The sequence below is a fragment of the Hetaerina americana genome, unplaced genomic scaffold (assembly GCF_022747635.1).
Source record: "Hetaerina americana unplaced genomic scaffold, ioHetAmer1.1.p SCAF_5, whole genome shotgun sequence".
Taxonomy (NCBI): domain Eukaryota; kingdom Metazoa; phylum Arthropoda; class Insecta; order Odonata; family Calopterygidae; genus Hetaerina; species Hetaerina americana.
The window spans coordinates 10,076,454-10,099,363 of NW_027287095.1; the positions used below are offsets into that span (position 1 = coordinate 10,076,454).

General features: G+C 37.5%; 1 protein-coding gene across 1 annotated transcript; it reads left to right on the forward strand.

The window, feature by feature from the left end:
* The first annotated feature begins 654 nt into the window (after positions 1 to 654).
* LOC139694053 (torsin-1A-like) lies at positions 655 to 21,494 on the forward strand. The gene is made up of 6 exons (XM_071592470.1): positions 655 to 1,041; positions 5,264 to 5,535; positions 5,824 to 5,975; positions 11,151 to 11,299; positions 18,956 to 19,103; positions 19,370 to 21,494. The coding sequence occupies exons 1-6, from the start codon at positions 843 to 845 to the stop codon at positions 19,488 to 19,490; spliced, it is 1,041 nt and encodes a 346-aa protein (XP_071448571.1). The 5' UTR covers positions 655 to 842; the 3' UTR covers positions 19,491 to 21,494.
* The last annotated feature ends 1,416 nt before the right edge of the window (positions 21,495 to 22,910 follow it).

Here is a 22,910-nt window from a genome sequence, read left to right on the forward strand (position 1 = left end):
CCTTTCATATCTTTCCTCTAACAACTTCAGTTCTTAGTATTGGTAATATTTCACAATTGTAAACAAATGGACCCACATTTAAGTTACCTGTGCCTTCCTAACCAGCAGTATGAAGCTACATAACGTACATTTTCGGTCACTAACCAGTGACCGAAAATATTTCACACACTCAATCGCCTTGAACAAGGACTCGTCTATTTTTGAATTTTTCACCAATGATTAAACCAAAGACCAAGTCAACTGAGAGAAACACTATGTTTTGTATTTCAAAGGGGGATTGATAGCTATGGAGACAAGGAGCCTTATGATTGACTCAAAGGATCATAGCTACAATAACTACCATTGAAAGCTTGCACCTCCTTCAAACTCAGCGTGAATGGTAAGCAGGTGAAAACACAACCAGCAAACTTCAGCACCGTTTAATTAATTAATTTAAAAATAGCGCCGTTCCTGATCTCTGGTAAGTTTCAACTATATTACTTTGTTTCTGCGCAGCAGAATGTAAGAGCAATGGTGTTATTTCATGGTACGACTCACCAGAGGCGGTCCCTGCATACAAGTTGTTTTATCACCCCTGCTGACACCTATGAAAATTCGGGAAAACTTATCGTTGGGTGCTCATCGCCTTAGGTCCTTCCCTAGTCGTGGCATGCTTCAGAAATAGCCGCTAGGGACGGTAATGTGAATTCGGTATTTTGTCTGAGGAATTTGTTTATCTTTTTGTGTGAAGTTGCATGCAATATCAGTGCTAAAATGAGTGTAGTAAACTTGTTTGTTTAATTTTTTGAGCGAATTTTGGGTAATAATTATTGTCTTCAAATTGTGAGAACATTATTTTGATCATGATTTATCTAAGGAGAATGGACTATACTGTTATAGTCTATCACCTGTTGTTTCATTTACTACTGCTGACATTGGGGTTTTCTCCAGCGTTTTGTTTTTTCTCATCAATCAAGAATACTTTCAAATGGGGAGTTCAATCTGTGGGGAATGCAGTTTGCAGTGGTGTAAATTGTTGTGATTTTCATTTAAATGATAATGGTGAGTACAATAGCATTTGGATTACTCCATTTCTCGGGCCTTTTCCTAGGCGTTATCTCTTCGTATGTCTATGTATTTAAATACTTAGTAGTCTTCTGTTCAGTTCGTTAGGTTTTAGACTGTCATTGAACACCATATCTCATCCTTGTGAAATTGAAACTCTTCATCTAGCATACATTTCTTTTGCTTTGCAACAGTTGCTTTCTCAGTTCATTATACCTTCTGCCACCCGCAATGCCCATCTGAAAGTAACTTCCTTTATTTTTACCATTTAATCAGCATTTTCCCCTCTTTGTCAGTGTTCATTATCTCTCTGCGTATCAGTATAACCTCCATACTTCATTTCTGCCTGTTAGAATTTCCCGAGCAACTTCTTATCTTCCCCAGCACATATTGTGTAGCTTCCCACCCTGACTGTCCGGGTTGGAATCCCGGAGGTGGCTGGATTTTTCAGAGGTATCCCAACTTGCGATGTTATGTGGAGAGCATTTCAAGTAGAGTACACTGTCCGTTGGATGGGACGTTAAACTGTGGACCCCTTGGTGCCTGTCGTTAAGAGTAGGCTAATGTGGACGCCGGGTTTCTCTCCACCCTTCCTGTGATGCCTGATTATTCCACCACTACCGAATAAACCACCTATTCCCAATGGCGCAAATGACCTTAGCTGTCGGTCGACCCCCACCCGCCTAATAATTATTGCTACAGCTCGTGTGGATTTCTCTGTCTAACTTATTTTCTCCGATGGAATGCTCTATAATGTTTTCCCTTGCCAGAAGTAAGTTAAAATATTTATAAGTACTTTGGAAACTATATTCTAAGATATATACTGAAGGGATATAGAAAGGTCCAAAACTAATTTGTTGTCTATTTATCTTTTGTTCTATTTTAACGCCTACCCCCTTATACACCCTTTAACTAAAGTTTATTTGATTTGTTCCATTGTTTGATCGAGTTTAAGACAAAGAATATTTGAAAACTGTAAAATCTTCATGATAATGTTGAATATTGATGGAATCAGTTTTGTTCAATATTAATTGTTATGTTTATAATGTTATTTGATCCAACATTTGTTTAAATCATTTCAAAGGAATAATTCAAATAACTCAACCTGTAAAAGAAAACGTGACATTTTCAGTAAATATTTTAGGGTATATGATCTGTTTGAAGATAGAATGTAATTTTATAATGGGAAGTAAGGAAGCATTTGATAGTGATAAGGGATTGGGGTGTTGGGGTGGAAAAAGGGATGGGAGATAGTGAGATAGAGGACAATGGTTTAAGAATTAAGGAATGGCCTCGTAGAGGAATGTTTTATTTATAGCTAACTCATGGTTTTGACAGCACAACAGATGTAGGCACGTGTGGAAAATGCCCAGGAATATGGAGAGATATCAGTAAGACTATATTATGTTTAGGGACAGATTTAGGAGTAGCGTAATCAGTTTGCACAGTTTTCTGGAAACTGATGCTGATTAAGATCATAATTTAGTGCAAGTTAATTGTAAAATTTAGACCAAGGGGGAAAAACACAAGATAGATGCGGAAATGGAATGTAAAAGCATTAACTGGGACTAATAGGAAGGAGTGCCCAGAAGCAATGGAAAAATTCAATGGGTGTGCTCAGAGAGACAGGTGAAGTGGAATAAACAGGGATTAATTCAGAAAAGGGATATTGAAAACTACAAATATAACTATAGGAATAGTAAATTGGAAAATTACTTGGAAAAAATTAATTACAGGTGAGATGATGAAGAAGATAGGTTAGAGGAGGGGATGGAAGAATATAAAAATCAAATTACGAAGAAGGAATAACAAAGAGTTAAATAATAAACTGAGGGGGGAAACTCAGGGCGAAAGAAGCATGGCATAGGGTGCATTTATGGATAGGTTGAGTTTACAGAGGACAGGTGAAATCGGTTCACTATAATGGAAGAAGGATGCACTGTCAGGAATTAAAAGGGAAAATTTGTTTAAACAATGAAAGAAAAGGAAGGGAAATTTTCATTTGGCCCCAGGAAGATTTAAAAGAAATAGAAATAGTACATTAAGGATCTATATGATAAGAATATTAGGCCAGTAAATTTAGACATGCCAATTTAGAATGCCAATATGATATAGATGAGGATAGCTTGGGTCCAGGCACACTTGATGGTGGGATAGAAATCAAATAAGGCTTTGGGACTGAATAACATTCTCATGAAACTACTTAAGGGTTTAGGAAAATGTGGAGGGAACAGATTTTATGGGTTGTTTCATTAAATTTGTAAAGGAAAATATGTCTCCAGAAGATTTCATCAGATCAGTGTTAATTACATTTTCAAAAAGTGCAAGGCAGCCATATTTAAGTGCTATTGAACAATAAGTTTGATATTGCATGCAGCTGCAGTGGCTCTCAGGATCATCAATGAGAGGATGAAGAGGGGGTAAATGACTACTTAGGGGATGTTTCTTTTGGAATTAGGAAGGGCGGAGGTATGTGTGAAGCCATAGCAGTAATGAGGTCACTAAAAGAGAGGAACATCTGGGTTACTAACAGAGAGTATAATCAAGATATATTTGTTTGTTTCATGGATTTTGAGGAGGTGCTCAATAGAATAAATTATGTAAAATTAATGAATGTATGGTGTGCAGAAAACACGAGTAGATGGAGGGATAGGTGGCTTATATGCAACCTGTACATTTCTCAGCCTGCTCAGATGCCTCTGACAGATGGAGAGTAAGCATGGGCTGTGCTGGTAGGGGAGTGAGACAGGGATGCTTACTGTAACTGGTTCTTTTCAAAATATTTGCACAGGTAATGTTAGGGGAGGTGTGGAGTCCATGATATCAGTAAGATGTGTGGATGATCAGGCTTTAGTTAGCCAGTCAGAGCAGAGGTTACAATCATTGCTGAGTGCATTAGATAGTGTGTAATAAGTATCTTATGAAGATTAATGTAAACAAAACAACAAATGTCCTGAGGTTTTTGAGGAGGAGGAAGTCTATGGTAAGTTATTCCCTAAATTTGGAGTATAAAAACTAGATTAGCTACTTGAAAGTGTCTTGAACCAAGATGGTCACAGTAAATGAGATACTAGAAGAAGAATTGTGTTAGTAATTAGATGACAGGGATGTAAAATATGGAAGTGAAGAAAAGACTAGTGAAAATATTGGTATGAAGTGTCATTTTGTACAGCTAGGAAACTAAATCAATGGAGCAAGGTGATCTGTGTGTATGGAGGTTTTTGAGATGGAGTTGTTGAGAAGGATGGGAAAAATTTATTTGACACAAAGAAAATCAAATGAAGAGATACCGTAAGTAATGATGCCAAGAAGAGACTTAGAGAAACATTAATTTGGTGTGTGGTTTTGTACAGAGGGAAAACTTAGTCATAGAGACTAGAGGTTAAACATGAATTGTGGAGGCTTTTGAGACGTGTGTGGAGAAGAATGGAGAAAATAAACTGGAAGTGCTAGGCATTGTGAGGAGGAGAGAGGATTGTTGGGAGAAATCCGAAGAAAGCAGGAAAGGTGGATGCAGAGAATTTTGATAAGCGATGTAAAGTTTAAGAATGATAGAGGGGAGAATGTTTGGTAAGTGTGGTGTGGGGAGGTGCAGGAAAGTCATTTGGGAGAGAATGAAGGGAAGGGACAAAGTATGCTGGATTGAAGGATTTATGATAGTATGAGGTTTCAAACTCTCTTTTTAGGTGAGGCTGAGGAATGAATGTAGGGATGTTAAGTTTGTGTCTGCCGGAAACCTACTTGGAATGATAGAATACCAATAATAATTAATTGAATTGACTTTTCTGACTCTTTAACCTGACCTGTGTTGTGAAAATTCCCACAAAAACTTGGGATGTTAGAGTAAAAGTGGTTTCACTGATTGGTTTGACCCATCCATGCAAATGTGGACACACATTCTAAAAAAAAAGTGATAATCCTTTTGTTGTGTGTCTAACCTGTTATTGTAAAATCGCATACATAATTATATTATGTTCATGATAAGCAGGATAATGTAAAGGGATTATTAAAAAAGGGTGGCTGATGGACCAGAGGATTAGGGTTGGCCCTTATTAATGTTTACGGACATTTGCATGATGTTATAGTGGTTTAACTATATGTTGTGCTTTCACATGTCGACAAGAGTAATGTGTAGATTATGAACATTTTTATGCCACAAATCTTTTAGAATATTATTTCCCAATGTTGATATCAAGTCCTTCGTACATTTTGCTTCTAGTGGAGGAGAATCTTACTAAGCTGTTGAAGGATAAGCTTTTTGGACAGCACATAGCGGCATCACTTCTTGTCGAAGCTCTTTCTAGTCATCGTACGCATAAATCACAGAAAGCCCTTGGTATTGGACTGCATGGATGGACTGGGACGGGTAAGAACTATGTCAGTGAAATGATTGCAGAGAGTCTCTACAAGCAAGGGATGCGCTCGCCATTAGTCCATGTCTTTGCTGGGCGAGCCTCCTTCCCCGATGGTGATGAAGTGAAAAAATACAGAGTAAGACCTTGACTAATTTGTTTCATTCAGCATTTAAATTTTTGTTTTTCGCATGAGCTTTAAGTTTGAAAGGTTTTCAAAGCTTTCTATTACTTTAAAATTTTCCAAATACCTGCTGTTTTTTCAAATACCTGCCAGTTGTATTCTATTATGATAATAATAATCATCATTGGAAAAATGCATGCATTTTAATGTACCAATTTGCTTTATATCACAAGAAAATTGGTATTAATGTTCAAACCCATCTATTTTTACTGTTCATTATGTGAGAAACATTATGTTTTACAGAAAGACCTTCTCACATGGATTCGTGGAAATGTCTCTGATTGTGGACATACATTATTTATTTTTGACGAATGTGATAAATGGCCTGTAGGATTGATCGATGTTATCAAGCCATTTCTGGATTATCATTCTGTGATTGAAGGTGTTGATTACAGGTTTGCCTTATTTATTTATGTTTTCAAATATATTAAGAACTATTTTTGTATATCAGTATGATATCCCTTCATGATTGGCACTGTAAAAGCTTTGATTTTCTATTACCCCTGCTGATAAAGTGGGATAACCTAGTTGTCCTTCTTGCTAGTGGATTTCTCATTTTAAAATAGTGACAAGTTGATGTATCAGGGTTTTCAGCGATCCATCCTTCTGTAGAAGATTGTCGTGGGTGGAAGAAGCATGCAGGTGTTAGTCTGCATGTGTTTTCTTTCTCTAGACTGAGGGCCTAAGCTTCCATCTTCTTTCTTGCTCACAAAGATGTCCTGAAAATATGACTATACGAGTCTCTGCCTCTTTCCAGACCTGAAAATTTTATTCGAATCATTATACCCACTTCATATATCTAGCATAGACAATATGCTATATTATAGCAGATCATGTACACTATATATGCTATGATATACTATTATTATTGAGTAATCTACAGGTTAAGGTAGGTTTTGGATGGACACAACTTCAAAATTAATATTTTGTGACTTCTAACAAAACAATCCAGCAATCTACTCTACATCAAGTCCCTCTTCATCTCTCTGTACTTCCCTCCTCCCTTCATCCCATCCAACATCCCTATTCTATTCATGCCCTTCCTTCATTTGTGTAGTGGTAAACGTGGTAAAGAATGATAGGGAGAATCCCTCTATCACAGTCTTCAACATCCCACTGCCAATCAACATGTCTTTCATCCATTTTTCTTGCCTCCTTATGATTTCTCCCAACAAGCCTCTTGCCTCGCCTACCATACTTATTACTTCCTTATTTGTTTTCATTTTGGTCCATTTCACCTTCTCCATCCTCCACACCCACATTACAAAAGCCTCCATTCTACTTCTTTCATCCTGCTTCAGTAACCACGTTTCCGCACCTACTGTCATAAATGGTCATAAATGCCCTCCTCCTTGTGAAAGCCTCTTTGGCGAGCGTAATTCTTCTTCTTTCATCCCAACTACTTTGATGTTGTTGGTCCAAAACACTTTCGAGATATGTGAACTGTTCCACCTGTTCCAGTTTTAGCTCTCCTATTTTATGTTTAGCTTAGCCTTTTTTCATCATGAAAATCACATTAACATATTGAAATGTAATGAAATAATTGACTTTGTAATTCCACACACTTTATTTAAAAGCATGACCCAGGTTTCGACGTTGAACGTCATCATCAGGTGGTCCTCATAGAAGCGCGCTGGCCATATATACCTTCTGATCATAGGAGGGGGGGGGTTGGTCAGAGAGGGAGGTTGGAGGGGTAAAAAGGTTACAATGTAGCTGGGAAGAAAAGAGAATTACATTTTTGATTTAGAAGAGTGGTAGGTCTAGGAGTGGGGAGTGGGAGGGATACAAAATTTCGTTGGCAAGATCATCTTTCCAACCGACACATTTCAAAATTTCTAACTGCTCCAAAGCATCGAGCCTTTGACCTTTTTCTTCAAAATGAATAATTTTTGTCACAAAGTCACTTTTGTGGTCACTTTCGATGAGGTGTTTTGCAAAGAGGGATGTTATGTTCTTATTTTTTACACATGTTTGGTGTTCTTTAATCCTTTCTTTAAATTTCCGTCCTGTTTGCCCAATATACTTTGTGCTACAATCCGAGCACTTTAACTCATGCACTCCACTCCTCTCGTTTTCGGGGACTTTGTCTTAGTGTGAGAGATCAGGTTCTTAAGGCTTGAATGACTGTAAAAGGCACATTTAATTTTTTCTTTAGGTAAACTTTTAATTACTTTTTGAGAAATAGTCCCAAGATATAGTATTCTCCGCCATTTGGCGGTGGGATCATTTACATGTTCGGGGTTGTAAATGTGGCTTAAGGCTATTTTTGTAAGTTTATTCCGGTAAAGTTTATTTATTAGATCTTCTGAATAACCATTGTTTACTGCTAACGTTTTAATTACATTAAGTTCCTTATTTACATTGAATTTTGACATAGGGATAGCGGTCAAACGGTGGATCATTGCATGAAATGCCGAAAGCTTTTGGGTGAAGCAATGCCTTGAAGAGGAATTAATTAATTGGTCTGTATACATTTCTTTCCTAAAAATGGAATACTGTAACCCATCTTTGTCTTTAGAAATGGATAGGTCGAGGAAATTCAGGGAATCTTTTTCCTCTTTTTCACACGTGAATTGTACATTAGAATTGATAGAATTTAGATGTGCTAGAAACTGATCTAGTTGCCTATCAGAACCTGTCCACACACAGAAGACATCGTCTACATATCTTAGCCAACAAAATACATTATTAATGAGAGGGTGAGCTGAGGAGAACAAAACTTTTTCAAAATTGTCCATATACATATTGGCCAGGAGTGGGGACGAGGGCGAGCCCATGGCTAAACCATTGGGTTGTTGGAAATAGGTACAATTAAAAATGAAATAATTTTGGGAAACACACGTCTTAAGCAATGCACAAAGTTCACTTATAACTGGTACTGGAATGGATTTCCGGATGAGGATGTCTTCGGCAAGGTTCACCGCTTCCATGGGTGGCACGTTGGTGAAAAGGTTGTGTATATCAAAGGAAACAAGCATGCACTTTTTCGGGATGACCTTTTTCATAAGTTTGTTCACAAGGTCCAAGGAATTCACTACACCATATTCCGTGGAAAATTTGGAAACCTCCCTGAAGAGTACATTAAGCCTTTTCGCTAGTATGTGGTTGGGAGCTGACATATTTGATACTACAGGCCTGATCGGAATCCCATTTTTGTGAACTTTAGGTAGCCTGAAAAACCGTGGTGCTGAGGGATTCATTTGCACTAGTTTCAACATTTCACAACTTTTGAATAACATGTCACAAGATTTAATCACTTTCTTATTTTCTTGTTGAAACTTGGGGGTTGGGTCTGAATGAAGTACTTCAATGTTATTGTCCCTGATGAAGTCTTCGCATTTCGTGATGTAGGTATTTCGTTCTAATACAACCACTGCGCTGCCTTTGTCTGCTTTCTGGATGATCAAATTTTTCTCTGTCACTGAATGTTTAATGGACTTTAAGGCCTCGTACTCGGTAGAATACTTTATCTTTTTCGATCGATCGATGCTTTGGAGCAGTTAGAAATTTTGAAATGTGTCCGTTGGAAAGATGATCTTGCCAACGAAATTTTGTATCCCTCCCACTCCCCACTCCTAGACCTACCACTCTTCTAAATCAAAAATGTAATTCTCTTTTCTTCCCAGCTACATTGTAACCTTTTTACCCCTCCAACCTCCCTCTCTGACCAACCCCCCCCCCCTCCTATGATCAGAAGGTATATATAGCCAGCGCGCTTCTATGAGGACCACCTGATGATGACGTTCAAAGTCGAAACCTGGGTCGTGTTTTTAAATAAAGTGTCTGGAATTACAAAGTCAATTATTTCATTACATTTCAATATGTGATGCAAATTCCACAAAGTTACGCCTGAGACAACAAAAAATCACATTAACTTTGTTTTATTAATATGGATTCTCATCCCATGTGCATTGCACTGAATTTACAATTCACTCAATAATGCTTGTTACACCTTGGCTGACCGACAAATAAGAGCTTGGTCATCGGCAAACCTAACTGATTTTACGAATTCCCCTCCGACTTTCATTCATAATGAGCAACCCTGCCTTGCACCTCTTCCTAACACTGCCCATCTGGACTATCTGTTCCCCACTTGCACCTGAGCAGTCTGAGACATGTACAGATTGCAGATTAGCCTCCTGTCCCTCCAATCTATTCCTATTTTCTGCATTATAGTCATTAGTTTTTCCCAATTCACTCTATCAAATGCCTTTCCGAAATCTATGAAACAGGCAAATATGTTCTGATTTTATTCTATATTCATCTCGATTAGTGATCTCATTACTGCAATGATATCATGCATACCTCTATTCTTTTTTTGATGATCCTGAGAGCAACTGAAGCTGCATGAGATATCAAACTTATTGTTCTTTAGTCCTCACGTGGTGTAGCCTTTACCTTTTTTGGAATAGGAACTAGCACTTATCTAACTAAGTCTTCTGGCCAATTTCCTTCCTCATAGAAACTACTAATCAGTTATGTAGACTCTTCCTCCCACATTTTCCTAAACCTTTTCGTAGTTCCGCAGGAATGTTTTCAATCCCCATGGCCTTATTTGATTTAATCTCTCTTAATGCCCTTTCTATCTCATTGTCAAGTGTGCCTGGGGCTGAGATATCTAATTCTATGTCATGTTCCTTTTCTATGTCTAACTGTGTTGGCCTAAGTTTTTTACCATACAGTTCTTCAATAAATTCCTTCCATATCTCTTGGATCTTTCCTGTGTCAACTATTATCTTACCCGACATATCTCTAACTGTTAGCACAGATCTTCCCTTCTTACTTCCCAATAGTGATTTAACCTTGCTGTATAGCAGACCAATTTTACCTTTCCTCTGAAAACTTTCCAAATCTTCACACTGGGTCTTCCACCATGCTTTGCTTGCTTTATTTGTCGCCCGATTATATATTATAAATCATTGCATGTAACACCATAAGGCAGGAGGGCTCTGAATGGCATTACAGATTTTTCATTCACAAAAAATGTCCATCACTTGCAGTTTGTGCAACTTGCCCATGGGGTACCTCAATACCTGACCATGCTGTCAACTGCTGTTTTAAATATACTCGTATTCAAACCTAATTTTACATATGAAAACTAATAACCATAAAATTTTATTGTGTGCCAGTACAATTCTGGAAAATGTGACGAAATGCTTTTCACAAAATGTAATGCCTTGCATTCATGATTGCAAATTACTTTGTAGCTTAAATTTTAGGCAAGCTTATATATTGCATGTTAGCATTGCAGTGGGAGAAGGAGGCATATATTTTACCCGAGTTATGTTAAAAAGATGATGGAACTTGAGTGTTTGACATTAATTGTACTGGAAGATAAAAGATACCTTATCAGGCTAATGAATTATGTGAACAAGCCTTGCATGCTGATGAATGGCAATGCAGAATTTAATTCTCTAAAATTTGCAGGGATATTGCGTCATCAGCAAAGGGCATGCATGTGATGCCTTTGATTATTATAGATTTCACTAGTCCATAAATCATTTTAGTAGCCCTCACTTTGTTTTAACATTTGATGTCATGTGGTAAACAATTTCTCTAATTTATAGGAATGCAATCTTTCTGTTTCTAACTAATACTGGTGGATCAGCGATTGGGCAACGTATGCTGGACTTGCATGAAGAGGGTGTCATTAGAGATAAACTCAAATTTGAGGATTTTCATGATGAAATATCTTTAAGTTTGTTCAATGAAGAAGGTATGTATTATTTTCAGTTACCTCTGTAGATTTGAATATGTAAAAGAAGTAATTGTGCATCCTTAATGCGGGTATGTAGTCCAATTAAGTAATGTCATCTATTCTAAGCTAGTTGTTAGATTTATTAAAATTATTAAATATTCTTTATTCTAATTTGGTGAACAATTATACTGTCATGAAAAATTACCATGGCAAAAAATGTTGTGGAAGGTGGTGGATGGCTGCTTTTAAGTTATTTAGTTATATGTTGGACACTGATTTCCTAAATGCACTCCGAATTTTCTATACAGTGAGAATATATCACTAAATACAAGGTTTGTATAAAAAGTATCGGGAAACTTTTTGGAAACGTAGATTATTTCAGATATTCTTGCTGCGATGCCTCAAAATCCTCATGGTGCATCCCTTGAGTGTGGGCACACTTTTTACAGCGTCTTTTCCATGACTCAAAGGCTCCCTGGTTGGCAAATTCCTGAAGGTCTTAAGGGTATGCGTGCAAGCTTATTTGACGGCACTTGGATCCCATGGTGGTGTCCTTTGATTGAGAATTTTACTTTTGGGAATAGGAAATAGTCTGCTGATGCCAAGTTGGGACTGTAAGGGGGTTGGAGAATCATCGCGATGCAATTGTAGAAGGTCTTTGCAAGCAGACAATCGACTCTGCTCTTGGTCATCTGTCAAGATCTTAGGGGCGAGTTTTGTGCGGATCTTTTGCATCACCAGATTTTCAGTGATAATGTGTGGACTGTCATCTTTTCAATGGTAATACGATCTGCAATCATGAGCCCACTTAACCGACAGTCTGAACTCAGCAGTTCACGTACACAATAGAAAAAAATTCTTACCGATACTTTTTATGCAAAATTTGTAAGTTAGTGAATCTGTAAGGGGGAGATATAATTTCATTTTTAACAAAAAACTTTTTTGTTTTAAAATTATTTTTACCGTTTTGGTAACTGAAGTGAGAAATCATCATGAAAATTGTCTGCAACCTCTCATGATGCTTGTATATGTCACCCTCAGTTTCATATGATGCCTTTCCTTTTGCATGCAGTTCGTTTATCATTCTCACACCAGCGCGTAGTAAGAATGTCTTTTGCCATTATGATGACTATCCATCTTCCAAGGATTTGTCATTGTAGCTTATTTATACTGTGCTGGAATCATTAATTTGCCATGGTTGCTCAAAAGGCAGTCCATGTGAGCAATCAAGGCCTCAGAGGGAGTCATTTATAGTCTCTCCCTCATGTTATTCACCAGAAGTCTCCCTCTTTTTATATTATGTTGTCTTCATAGTCTCCATTGCCTTTGTAATATTTTTCAGCTACCCCACCGGGCTCACACATTTTTCAGAACAGAAGCTTTACAGAAGTGGTAGTTGCTGTTTTTCTGCATTAAACCAACTTTGTGTAATTCCTGAAGATGTCAAAAAATATAGCAATTTAGCTTTATTACCATCTGGAGGCCCCTTTGAACATTACTTTTAAGAGGGTTGTCGAGCGTGTAATATTCAAACAGAACAAAGCATGAGCAGAATAAACATTCATTCTATATTGCACAAAATTAGGTATTCTCTTGGTCTTATTACATTTATGGGTAATGCAACATCACTTAAGGGTACCCTAACATTTTTGGGTATCTCTGCTCCACTCTGTTTGTGTATTGCTTTTTTGATCCCATGAACCTTGAAGACCAAATAATTAAGAATCTAACTCCCTAACCTGGCTAACGTACAGGCTTCCCACGGAGAGTTCAAGAGAGAGCTCAGGTTCAAACCCTGGAGACTACCAATGTTTTTTCAGTGGCATCTCGAGCCCTACTCGAGGTGCTTTGTGCAGAGCACTTTGATTGAGTACGACGTCCGTCAGATAGGGAGCTAAACTTTGGACCCCTTGGTGCCTTTCCACAAGAGTTGGCTAATACTGATGCCGGGTTACTCTCCACCCTTCATCCTTTCCTGTCCATCCCTAATGGCGCAAATGACCTTAGCTGTCGGTCGCCTCCTATAAAACTACTACTCTAATAGTTTGTTTTCATTTGATGGCCCTTGAAACTAAGGCATAGCGGCTAATTACTGTCGTTAAGAGAATTTTTATTTTTTTAAACTTATCAAAAGTTTCACGACTGGTTAAATTTCTTTGTGTGATACATATGCATATGCCACAGATTGATATGGACTGAAAGCCCTTTGCAGTGGGATACCATTGGTTTAATGCATTCTTTCTCAAAATGTAAGTACAGGCTGCTGCTGCTTGAAAATAAGAAAAAAATGTTGGGTAAATGATGGATGTATGCCTAAAAACAAAATATTTTATATCACTGCATAGCATTTGATTTCCTAGATTTTTGAATTTGGAGCATAGAAATTGAAATCTTTTAGTGTTACAGATACTAACTTAATGTAGCAGATGAGTGAGACCATTAAAAATGAGTAATTGCGTGCAAAAACTGTTGATAGTTGTTGTTTATAAGACATGGCGAATCCCTTTATTCGGAATTAGAAATTATGTCTTTTTATCCTGATGGGGCCCCACCTGTTAGCTATTAAGTTTATCACATTGATGTTTTGATAATGTTCAGTTAACAAAAAAAAATTGTTGTTTGGGCCTGTAATTGTCATGATTGCATCCATGTGCAATGGATGTCCTCTGTATTCTTGTTACATAAGAGAGTCTTAATCTTTGTTGGCCTTTTATGCTTGAGGAATTCTTTAATTCAAAATTCTAGGTTCAAGATATTCTCCAAATTATTTTTAAACTCTTTCATGGCAATTAATTTCATGTTAGGCACCCACATCTACTGTCAGCAAATTGCATGGGCATGATATTATATGTTTCGACCTTCAACTTTCACCTGTTACATAGGAAAGCATTAGCAAATAGCAAGGGGGTGGAATCTTAGGTGATGATTCATAAAAGTTGTTATACATAAAAACTCATACATTCGCTGTGTTTACTTAATGTTTCCTGATGTGAATGAAATAAACTTCACAATCCTAGAAGAGAAAATTTCCTTAGTTTGAATATTTACGAGGTCTGTAAAAAAAAAGATAAGACTTGCTGAATAAATACTTGGTTTTATTAGTTGCCCTTTAATCATGCTAATCGCCTTCAAAATATAAGTCCTTGGCCGCAAAGACAAGGCTCTGAAATTTTTATTCCTGCTGTCGAATGCTGTTGGAACACTTCTTTCGGGATAGCCTTAAAGTCTGCGGTGCAATTTTTTTGCATGTCTCCATTGGTTTCAAATGGGTGTCCTTTCAAGGTGTATGTCATCTTAATTAATAGAAAAAAGTATGCTGGAGCAAGAACTGGAGAATATGGTGGCTGAGGGATCAAGGGTGTGCTGTTTTTGGCAAAAAAACTCTCTAATGGCAAAAAATGATCAATTATGTGTGCACCGGTACGTTTCTGTGATGAAAGCACCAAGACTTGTTTTTCAAAATTTGTCGTCTCTTCCGCAGCATGTGTCTTAACCTTCTCAAAACCTTTGTGTGGTGCTGCACATTCACTGTTTGTCCTTAGGGGACATATTCATTCGGAATAATCCCTTCTCAGTTGAAGGGTTGGCAAACGGCTCACTTGATGCTAGCAATTTGTTCACAATTTTTTTCACTGAATACCACAAGTGGTGAGCGCCAGGTTTTGCACTGAAGTATTCATGCTATCCTTATTTTGTTGTGATATTCCTCTAGTCTTTAATTATCATTAATTCTTAACAGAATTAACAAAATTATTTGATGAACTACAACACCATTCACTGTTATTTATGTCACTTCTTCTCTCACAGTCTCAAGAAATTGCCGAAAGAACCAAAAAATGAATTAAATTGCAGACAATAGGCATTTTTATAAAATAAATATTTACAACTTTGCCACCTATTAACTGCTACATGCAAGAAAATAGTGTTCTCACATAAATTAGAGGAGCACCATAAGTCTGCTTTTTTTTTTAATTTTGAAAGCCACATAGTTGATAGTTTATCTGGTCAGCGTAGTTAATTAGACTGGCACTCTAATGTCTTGTACAGTGAAACTTTTTCTGTTTTATGTAGGATCTTATTACTCTTCTTAAGTTGCATCATTTCCACATGACAAATAAAAATAGCTTGTTCATATTCTGTTGGACTTTTGAGTACCTCTGCGGCGCACTTCAGAGGAAGTTATTACTCTTTTGCAATACTGTGGCAGACATTCCAGATTTTAATGGGATATCTCATATATTTTAGGTCTATGCACCATGAGATGGAAGGATTACGGGGATTACTGGAGTGATAGTTACAGTGATGTATAGCAGAGGGTATGAGAGCCAATCAGGAGTTGCAATAACATTGCATCCGAAGTAGGAAGGAGTATATTAAACCTGGAGCAAGCAACAGATAGAATATTACTAGTAGGGATAAAAGCAGAACTGACAGACTTGATCATTCTTCAGGTGTACATGCCACCAAGCAATCAAGTCGATAGATAATACGATCAGTTAGAGAACACAATCGCATGTGTTCCTGCCGAGAAACATTTGATAGTGATGGAGGATTGGAATGCGAGGGTACGCAAAGGAAGAGATGGTGATGAGGTGAAGGGATTACGGTTTAGGACCAAGGAATGAACATGGGGAGAGAGAAATTGAATTCTGCAGGAAGCGCGAGGTAATCGTCACCAACACTTGGTTTAGACACCATAAAAGGTGTAGGTGTGCATGGAAAATACCAGAAGACTCAGTAAGGTATAAGTTAGATTATATTATCGTCAGGCACAGGTTTAGTAACAGCTATTCACACTGCTTCCTGGGAGCAGATGTGTACTCTGACCATTATTTGGTCAATATGGAGTGTAGCCTCCGTTTCAAAAAGACAAGGCAGTGGCGGTGAGTTAGAAAATAGGATGTAGAAGCATTAGATTGATTGACAAGGAAAGAGTATCAGCAGGCTGTATAGAAAATTATGGATGAGGGAAAAGAGTGGAATACTAACCAAGAAAAATGAAAATATATCAAACTGTGGATATTGAAAACCACAAAAGAAACTATAGGAACTGTTAACAGGAACAGGACAAGGAAACCGTGGATCATGGATGAGATGATTACAAAGATAGATTGGAGAGGGAAATGGCTGAGTGTAAACACAGGGTTAGGCCGAAGGAAGACCAAAGAGATACATAATAAATTGAGATGGGTTACAAATAAAGCAAAAGAAACGTGGTGGATGTTGCAGAGCAAGGATATGGAAAGTTTGCAGAGGAAAGGTGAAATTGGTGCAGTATATTGTAGTAATGAGATCACTAATGGAGAGAAATATAGAATACAATGAGGATGTATTTGTCTGTTTTGTAGATTTCGAAAAGGCATTTGATTGAGTGGATTGAGAAAAACTAACGAGTATATTCTAGAAAATACGAATACATTGTAAAGACAGGAGGCTAATCCGCAACCTATTCATGTCTCAGACTGCTAAGGTGGGATAGGGGAAGGGGAAATTCAGATGGGCAGGTTTAGGAAGAAGTGTAAGGCAAGGTTGTCCATTATCACCAGTGCTATTCTATGGATATGTGAAGGAAATGATTAAAGAGGCATGAGAAGAACTGAGGGTAGGTATGAAAGTCGGAGAGGAATTTGTTAAATCAGTTAGGTTTGCTGATGACCAAGCTCTAGTTTTTCAGTTAGCCCTGGGGTTGACAGGAACGTTGAATAAGGATGTTAAAATAAGGCTTGTCAAAACTTTGATATAGATAGTATTTAAATACAGCATGGAAACATGGTCACTGTAGCAAGATGTTGATTGGAGGCTTTTGAAATGTAGAGAAGGTGAAATGGACAGAAAGGAAGACAATTGAGGAAGTGCTAGGTATGGTGGGGTGAAGGGATTGTTGGGAGAAATCAGAAAGGCAGCAGGAAAAATGAATGAAGGGCATATTGATTGGCAGTGGGATGTTGAAGACTGAGAGAGGGGAGAATATTAGGCAGATGAGGACAGGGCAGGAATAGAGTAAGATGTTGGACTGGAGGAAGGAAATACACAGATGAAGTGGGGCTTATTGTGGAGTAGGATGTTAGGTTGTGTTTCGTTCATAGAAACAAAATATCTATTTGGTAGTTGCCAGGACTTAAAATCTCTGTATTGTCCATCATTGAAATCTTGGGAATGATAATTGAGGTGGTGTAAATGAAAAAATATATGCCAAGAGAAATTAACAGAAATAATTGTTGTGGAAGTGAGGCGATTTTATTGAGAGCATTAGCTATAGTGTACTACAAGTAGGTACATAATGTTGGAAACCGTAGATTAATGCTTTACATCCAGCACTCAAGGGTGACTTAAGCCAGCAAGATAAAGGAGTAAGATTGAATGAAAAAATGAATATGCCATTATACATTCATTCTCCTTAGAAGAATTGGAAAATTATGTATATTTCTAAAAAAAATGTTTATAGCTTTTGGACCTTCATTAATTGAAACTATTTAACTGGCCCTAGTACCTCAGACTGCCCATATACTGGATGGAAAGTTGGCATGTGCAGTTTATATGCAGAGAAAATGGTACGAAAAGAATGGGAAGGGCTAGTGGAAGGAATAGAAGTTGGTCGGGAAATGATCACACCAGATATGTGGATGATGAAGCTGTAGTAGCCAGGTAGCCATGAATTACACTTATTGCTGAGAACATGACAGAATCTGTGTGATAAGTATGGTATGAGAATCAAAAATGTAATGAGGTACCTCAGAAGGCTAAGGTAAACGTTGAAGGCCAGGAAGGATGAGATAAATATTGAAGTTGCGGAGCGCAAACTAGAACAGGTTGAATGTTTCACCTATTTAGGGAATGTTTTATAAGGCGGCCAAAGTAGTAAGGAGATTAAAACAAGAATTGTCATACTTATCTTTATATCATTATCTATCATTTTATGGTGTTTGAAGTTCTGCATTTTAAATCTGTTTTAAAAACCCTTCCCAATTATGTCAAACACTATGGCCATGGAAGATGCATTCTGGTCCCTAAATCATATTTCACATGACCCAAAATTCATCTCATAATATATCTCAAAATCTATTTCATAATATATATATGTACAGGGTGCTGTGCTAAAATCCAGACAAGCACGCGTTTCCTTAAATGAGATTTTCTTGCTGGGTTAGCGAAACCTTCCCCAGGCTACTCCGAAGCATTATGCATAGCCATAATAAGGTAAACAGTTGATCTGGGGTACCCGAAGAGTCGAGCTATTTCACTGGGTGAATGACCACCGCAAACGCTTTTGACACTAGTGGCTCTTCAATTGTACTCCACACTTGTACCTAAAAAATCGGCCATTTTGAGGTTATGACTGTTTACTAGATGCCTCTAGCTCTCAAGGACGCCTATTGCGACCCCCAGTGGAACTACGTTGGCGAGAAATTCAATTAATTGAAATTCGTCCGGATTGAGCTACCACACCCTGTATTTGTCTTTAGTGGCTAAGTATCATTTTCTTAGGAAAAATGTTAGTGTAAACGTTAAAGAGGGATTTTAATACTGTAAATAAGTAAAATATTTTCTAGAAATAAAATACAGGGGATCACCTGCTGATATTTACTTTAATGTATTTCTATTTTGCTCTGTTTTATTTTTGACTTTGTGAGTTTTTCATTGCAACCATTGTTTACATTTGTGGAATTTTACTAGGTGGTTTCTTCAAGAGTGACATAATTCGTGGAGATGGAATTGATTTTCACATTCCATTTTTGCCATTGGAGGAAAGGCATGTCAGAAAGTGTGCAGAGCGTCAGTTTGAACTTAAAGGATATTCAAATCCTACAGGTCGAATGATTGAGTAAGTAAGACTGTGATTATCTTCATATTTTATTATCCCAGTTATATAAGTCTCACATGTTTAGTAGGTGCCTGATATATGGACAGAATGCTCACATGTATACATTGACAAAAAGAAAATACACTTTGAAGAACTTAACTAACATTTTAAGTGCAACTTAATATTTAGGGAGACTTCCCCCATTCCCATTGTAGTAATATGGATATTTATAAATCATAGAAATACATTCAATAGTTAAATTAATATAATGAAATTTTTCATTGCAGAGATGTGTTGAAAAATATGCTGTATGGTCCAACAAGCAATCCTATATTCTCAATGACTGGATGCAAACGTGTCCACTCACTGGTCCTAAGTGTCATTGCAAGGTTAAAGCTAGAACTCTGAATCATGTTTTACTTTTCACATGCTGGCTATGTGAACTGGTATTATTGTGATAATGAGTGGCTGAATGTGAATGAAATGTAATTGGCAAGTGTGCTTAACCTTTTAGATTTGTTTCAAAATGACAGAAGACTGAATATTAAATATAAAATTAAATATGTGTAATTCTCATCATGCATTTTTTTGGCAGTGACATTTTCATGAGTTTGTTTTGGTTGTGGGGCTTTTTATACATTTTCCAGTGGTGTTGGTTAGTCATCATACACTGCTGTCCTTTTTAAATATCTTGAGGATGAGGCCTTCATGCATGGCTGGAGCCAATCAGCTGGTTTTACTGGTCGTAGGTGGAAGTACAAATGGTTTAACTTGATCTTGTCTTGCATACTTCACATAAGATGAACGTTTTGGCCGAGAATTATCCTAAAAACTGCTGCTCTGTTAAATTCTACAAATATCTCATGAGAAAAGAACCTTGTGGCCCATGTGGAGACTATGGCAAGGTCATAGGCCAATGTCATTGTCACAATACAAAAGGGGAAATTTTCTTTTACTGGCCTTCTTGTCACACTGAAGGCTTATTTTTGTTAGATAGAGTTTATAAACGACTGTTGTAATAAAGCAAACAAAGATTTGGCATTGCACCGTATAGATTCACAAAACACATGGGGCTCTGGGAGTTACTGATGGGCTGAATCCAACCCCGTCCATTCTAGTTGAACCCTGCGAAGTCATCTGCAAGAAAATTTCATGTATTCCCCCCCCCCCCCTTAAACCCATATAACCGTGGTGTCATGTTTTGTCAGAGCAAGGATCTCACATTCTCTCATCGTTTACCGAAGTTCTCTGATTCCAGATGATAGGCTGCTCTCATCTGTGCTTTTCATAACCAGTATTCATAACCAATATTCTTGTGATTTACATTTTGTGTATATGATACCATTCATTTAATAATTCCCACATTGCTATGAACATGGCTTATTACCACCTCCTCTAGTGGTGACAATGGGATGTTTGCACAATGGGTGCAAACATGCACCCACATGCCTTTTATGCACTTCTCCTCCCACCAATGTCTCAACAGACTCCACATAGAGGAGTAACATCAAATATGTGTCAATGTGAATTACAGTAGATCAAAATGCTATACCCAGGACTTAAGCTCTTTGTGAAAAGGATTTAAAGGGAAAGTGATTTGCTCTGTGTTTGGTTTACATTAAAATGTGTGCGTTAAAAACTTGGAATGGCAGGCATTTGTCTCAAAGTATTTAAATTATGTTCAAAGTTCTGGTAAGCCTGTGGAATAAGAATCTTAAGTATATAAAAAGATATTACAACTTCAGTCCACGGGTATCAAGCATGAAGGCATCTTTGATTTACACTTTTTAGTTAAATCAGTTTTGTGTTTCATTGGAGGAAAAGTAAAAAGATTTTTGTGAAACTCATAAGTGTTTTGCAGCAATAGGTGGTAGAAGCAGAAGGAGATGTGAGTCCAAGGGCACTTATATGAGTATGGTTGTCGATGTTTTGATGGTTGAGCTTTCATCCTCATAATCCTTGTGTATTCTTCCAATGCACATTCATAATTAGAATCACTAGTGGAAAAAATGTAATAAAAAGATGTTATAAAGAAAGGACTAACTTAAGACTGTTATATTTCGGTGGTCTCAACCACCTTTGTCAGGGTATGAGGTGTTACTGCTTTGTGTGTGTTTATATGTATAAAGGTGATTTTATGTCTTTTGTTTGAATGCCAATTACAAAAATCATTGCTATATATATAATTTTAAAAACAAATTACAATCTATATTTTAATGTTAGGGCTAAGGATTCTTGTACCAAACTGAAATCTATATTTTGAAAAACTGTTTTAGTTTGTATTTTGTTTTTGAAACTGTGTGATCTACCATGAAATTCTGCCAATCCAAAGGGTAAACTCCATGAAGGAATATTTTGTAAGTAACTGTGTGTCGAATCATTTTAATAATAATTTAGCCATCAGTTAATGAATATTGTATTTATTTTTAACAAAGGGTGCCAGCTCTTTTTGTTTCAAAATTTCAATTTTTGTAATTATAAGCAGCAGAGTAATCAGCATCACTGAATCTGAATCAGCATTAATTTGACCCACCAGAATCTATCCCTAGCTTGCTCTAGGTCAATGTATTCAATTTAAATTTTACGTTTCTTTCCTGTGTTTCTTCCGCCAATTACTCTCAATAGATTTATTTCATCTCTTGCCCCTACACCTCATCTGAATCTATATTTTCCTTCTCCTAACATACATTTTACCTCTCCGTATAGTGTCATAAGAGATGACTAAAAGGGTGGAGATGATTTTCCGGGAATGGCGCAAGCAGGGTCAACCATTATCACCAATCCTCTGAGTTTCTAAATCAAAAAATGGACCGTTTATTTCAGGCTTTGAATAGTAAAGAGTTACTTTCGTGGGCAAGAAGCCTGGAATAAGTTATTGCAAATTGGCTCTGTGTGGAGATCTATGGTGATTGAATACCAGCCGATTGCACCATAGAAGACTTTTTCCAGAGGAAATAAGCATTAAATATTAAATGAAATGATATGAAATCTGAATGGTTGGCTATTGTTCCTTTTAACCATGAAATGCATTTTTTCTCAGGTTTACAGTCAACTTTTCTCTTAGCTTACGATGCTCTGATAAATAGGTAAGTATCCAGTCAAGTATATATATAAGGTACAGTTTGCACACTGAAAATGTTTGTCAACTATGTCACAAACCAGTTAAGGTGCTGCTCATGTCTAGATACCTTGTTAGGTTTTAAGTTTGGAGAGAAATATGCACAGAAAGGGGGACAAATTTACTCCAAATCTCCCAAAGTCATCTAACATGGACTTATAGAATTTTGCTGGCCAAAGAAATAAGTTCGCAATTCGTTTGAGACATGAGAATTTATTTACACATTCAATTCTTCCGAATTATTCACGTTCTGCATAGTGAGTATTCTCCTGGGTAACCATGGAAGTAGTGGCAAAGGTACCACTCTTAATTTTAGTGCCACTGCAGATTGCCCAGCCATGGTTTGAGCTTCGGAGACGCAGAACGGTCACCCGGGCACCGCCTGCCCTCAACCCCGGAGCCTCCAGAGCAGTTCCTGCTGCAGCAGTTCCCTCTCCCTCCTCGCTCCACGAAACAAAGACCTGTTCTCTGCCATGCGGCGCGCCAGGTAGGGCAGCACCTGCCACAGGCGCCCACCCGCGGGAACCAACTTGTACACCACGTAGACGCCTCTCACTGCAAGAGTGACCAGAAGGTGAAAACAATGATTGACACACTACCTCAAGTGGCAGAAACTGAATGTATCGAAAGGCAAAATATTTTGTTAGTCGAGGGGTGAATGCTTTCCAAAAAAGTTATTACTCGCAGTGTCAGTTTTCAGACCTAATTTA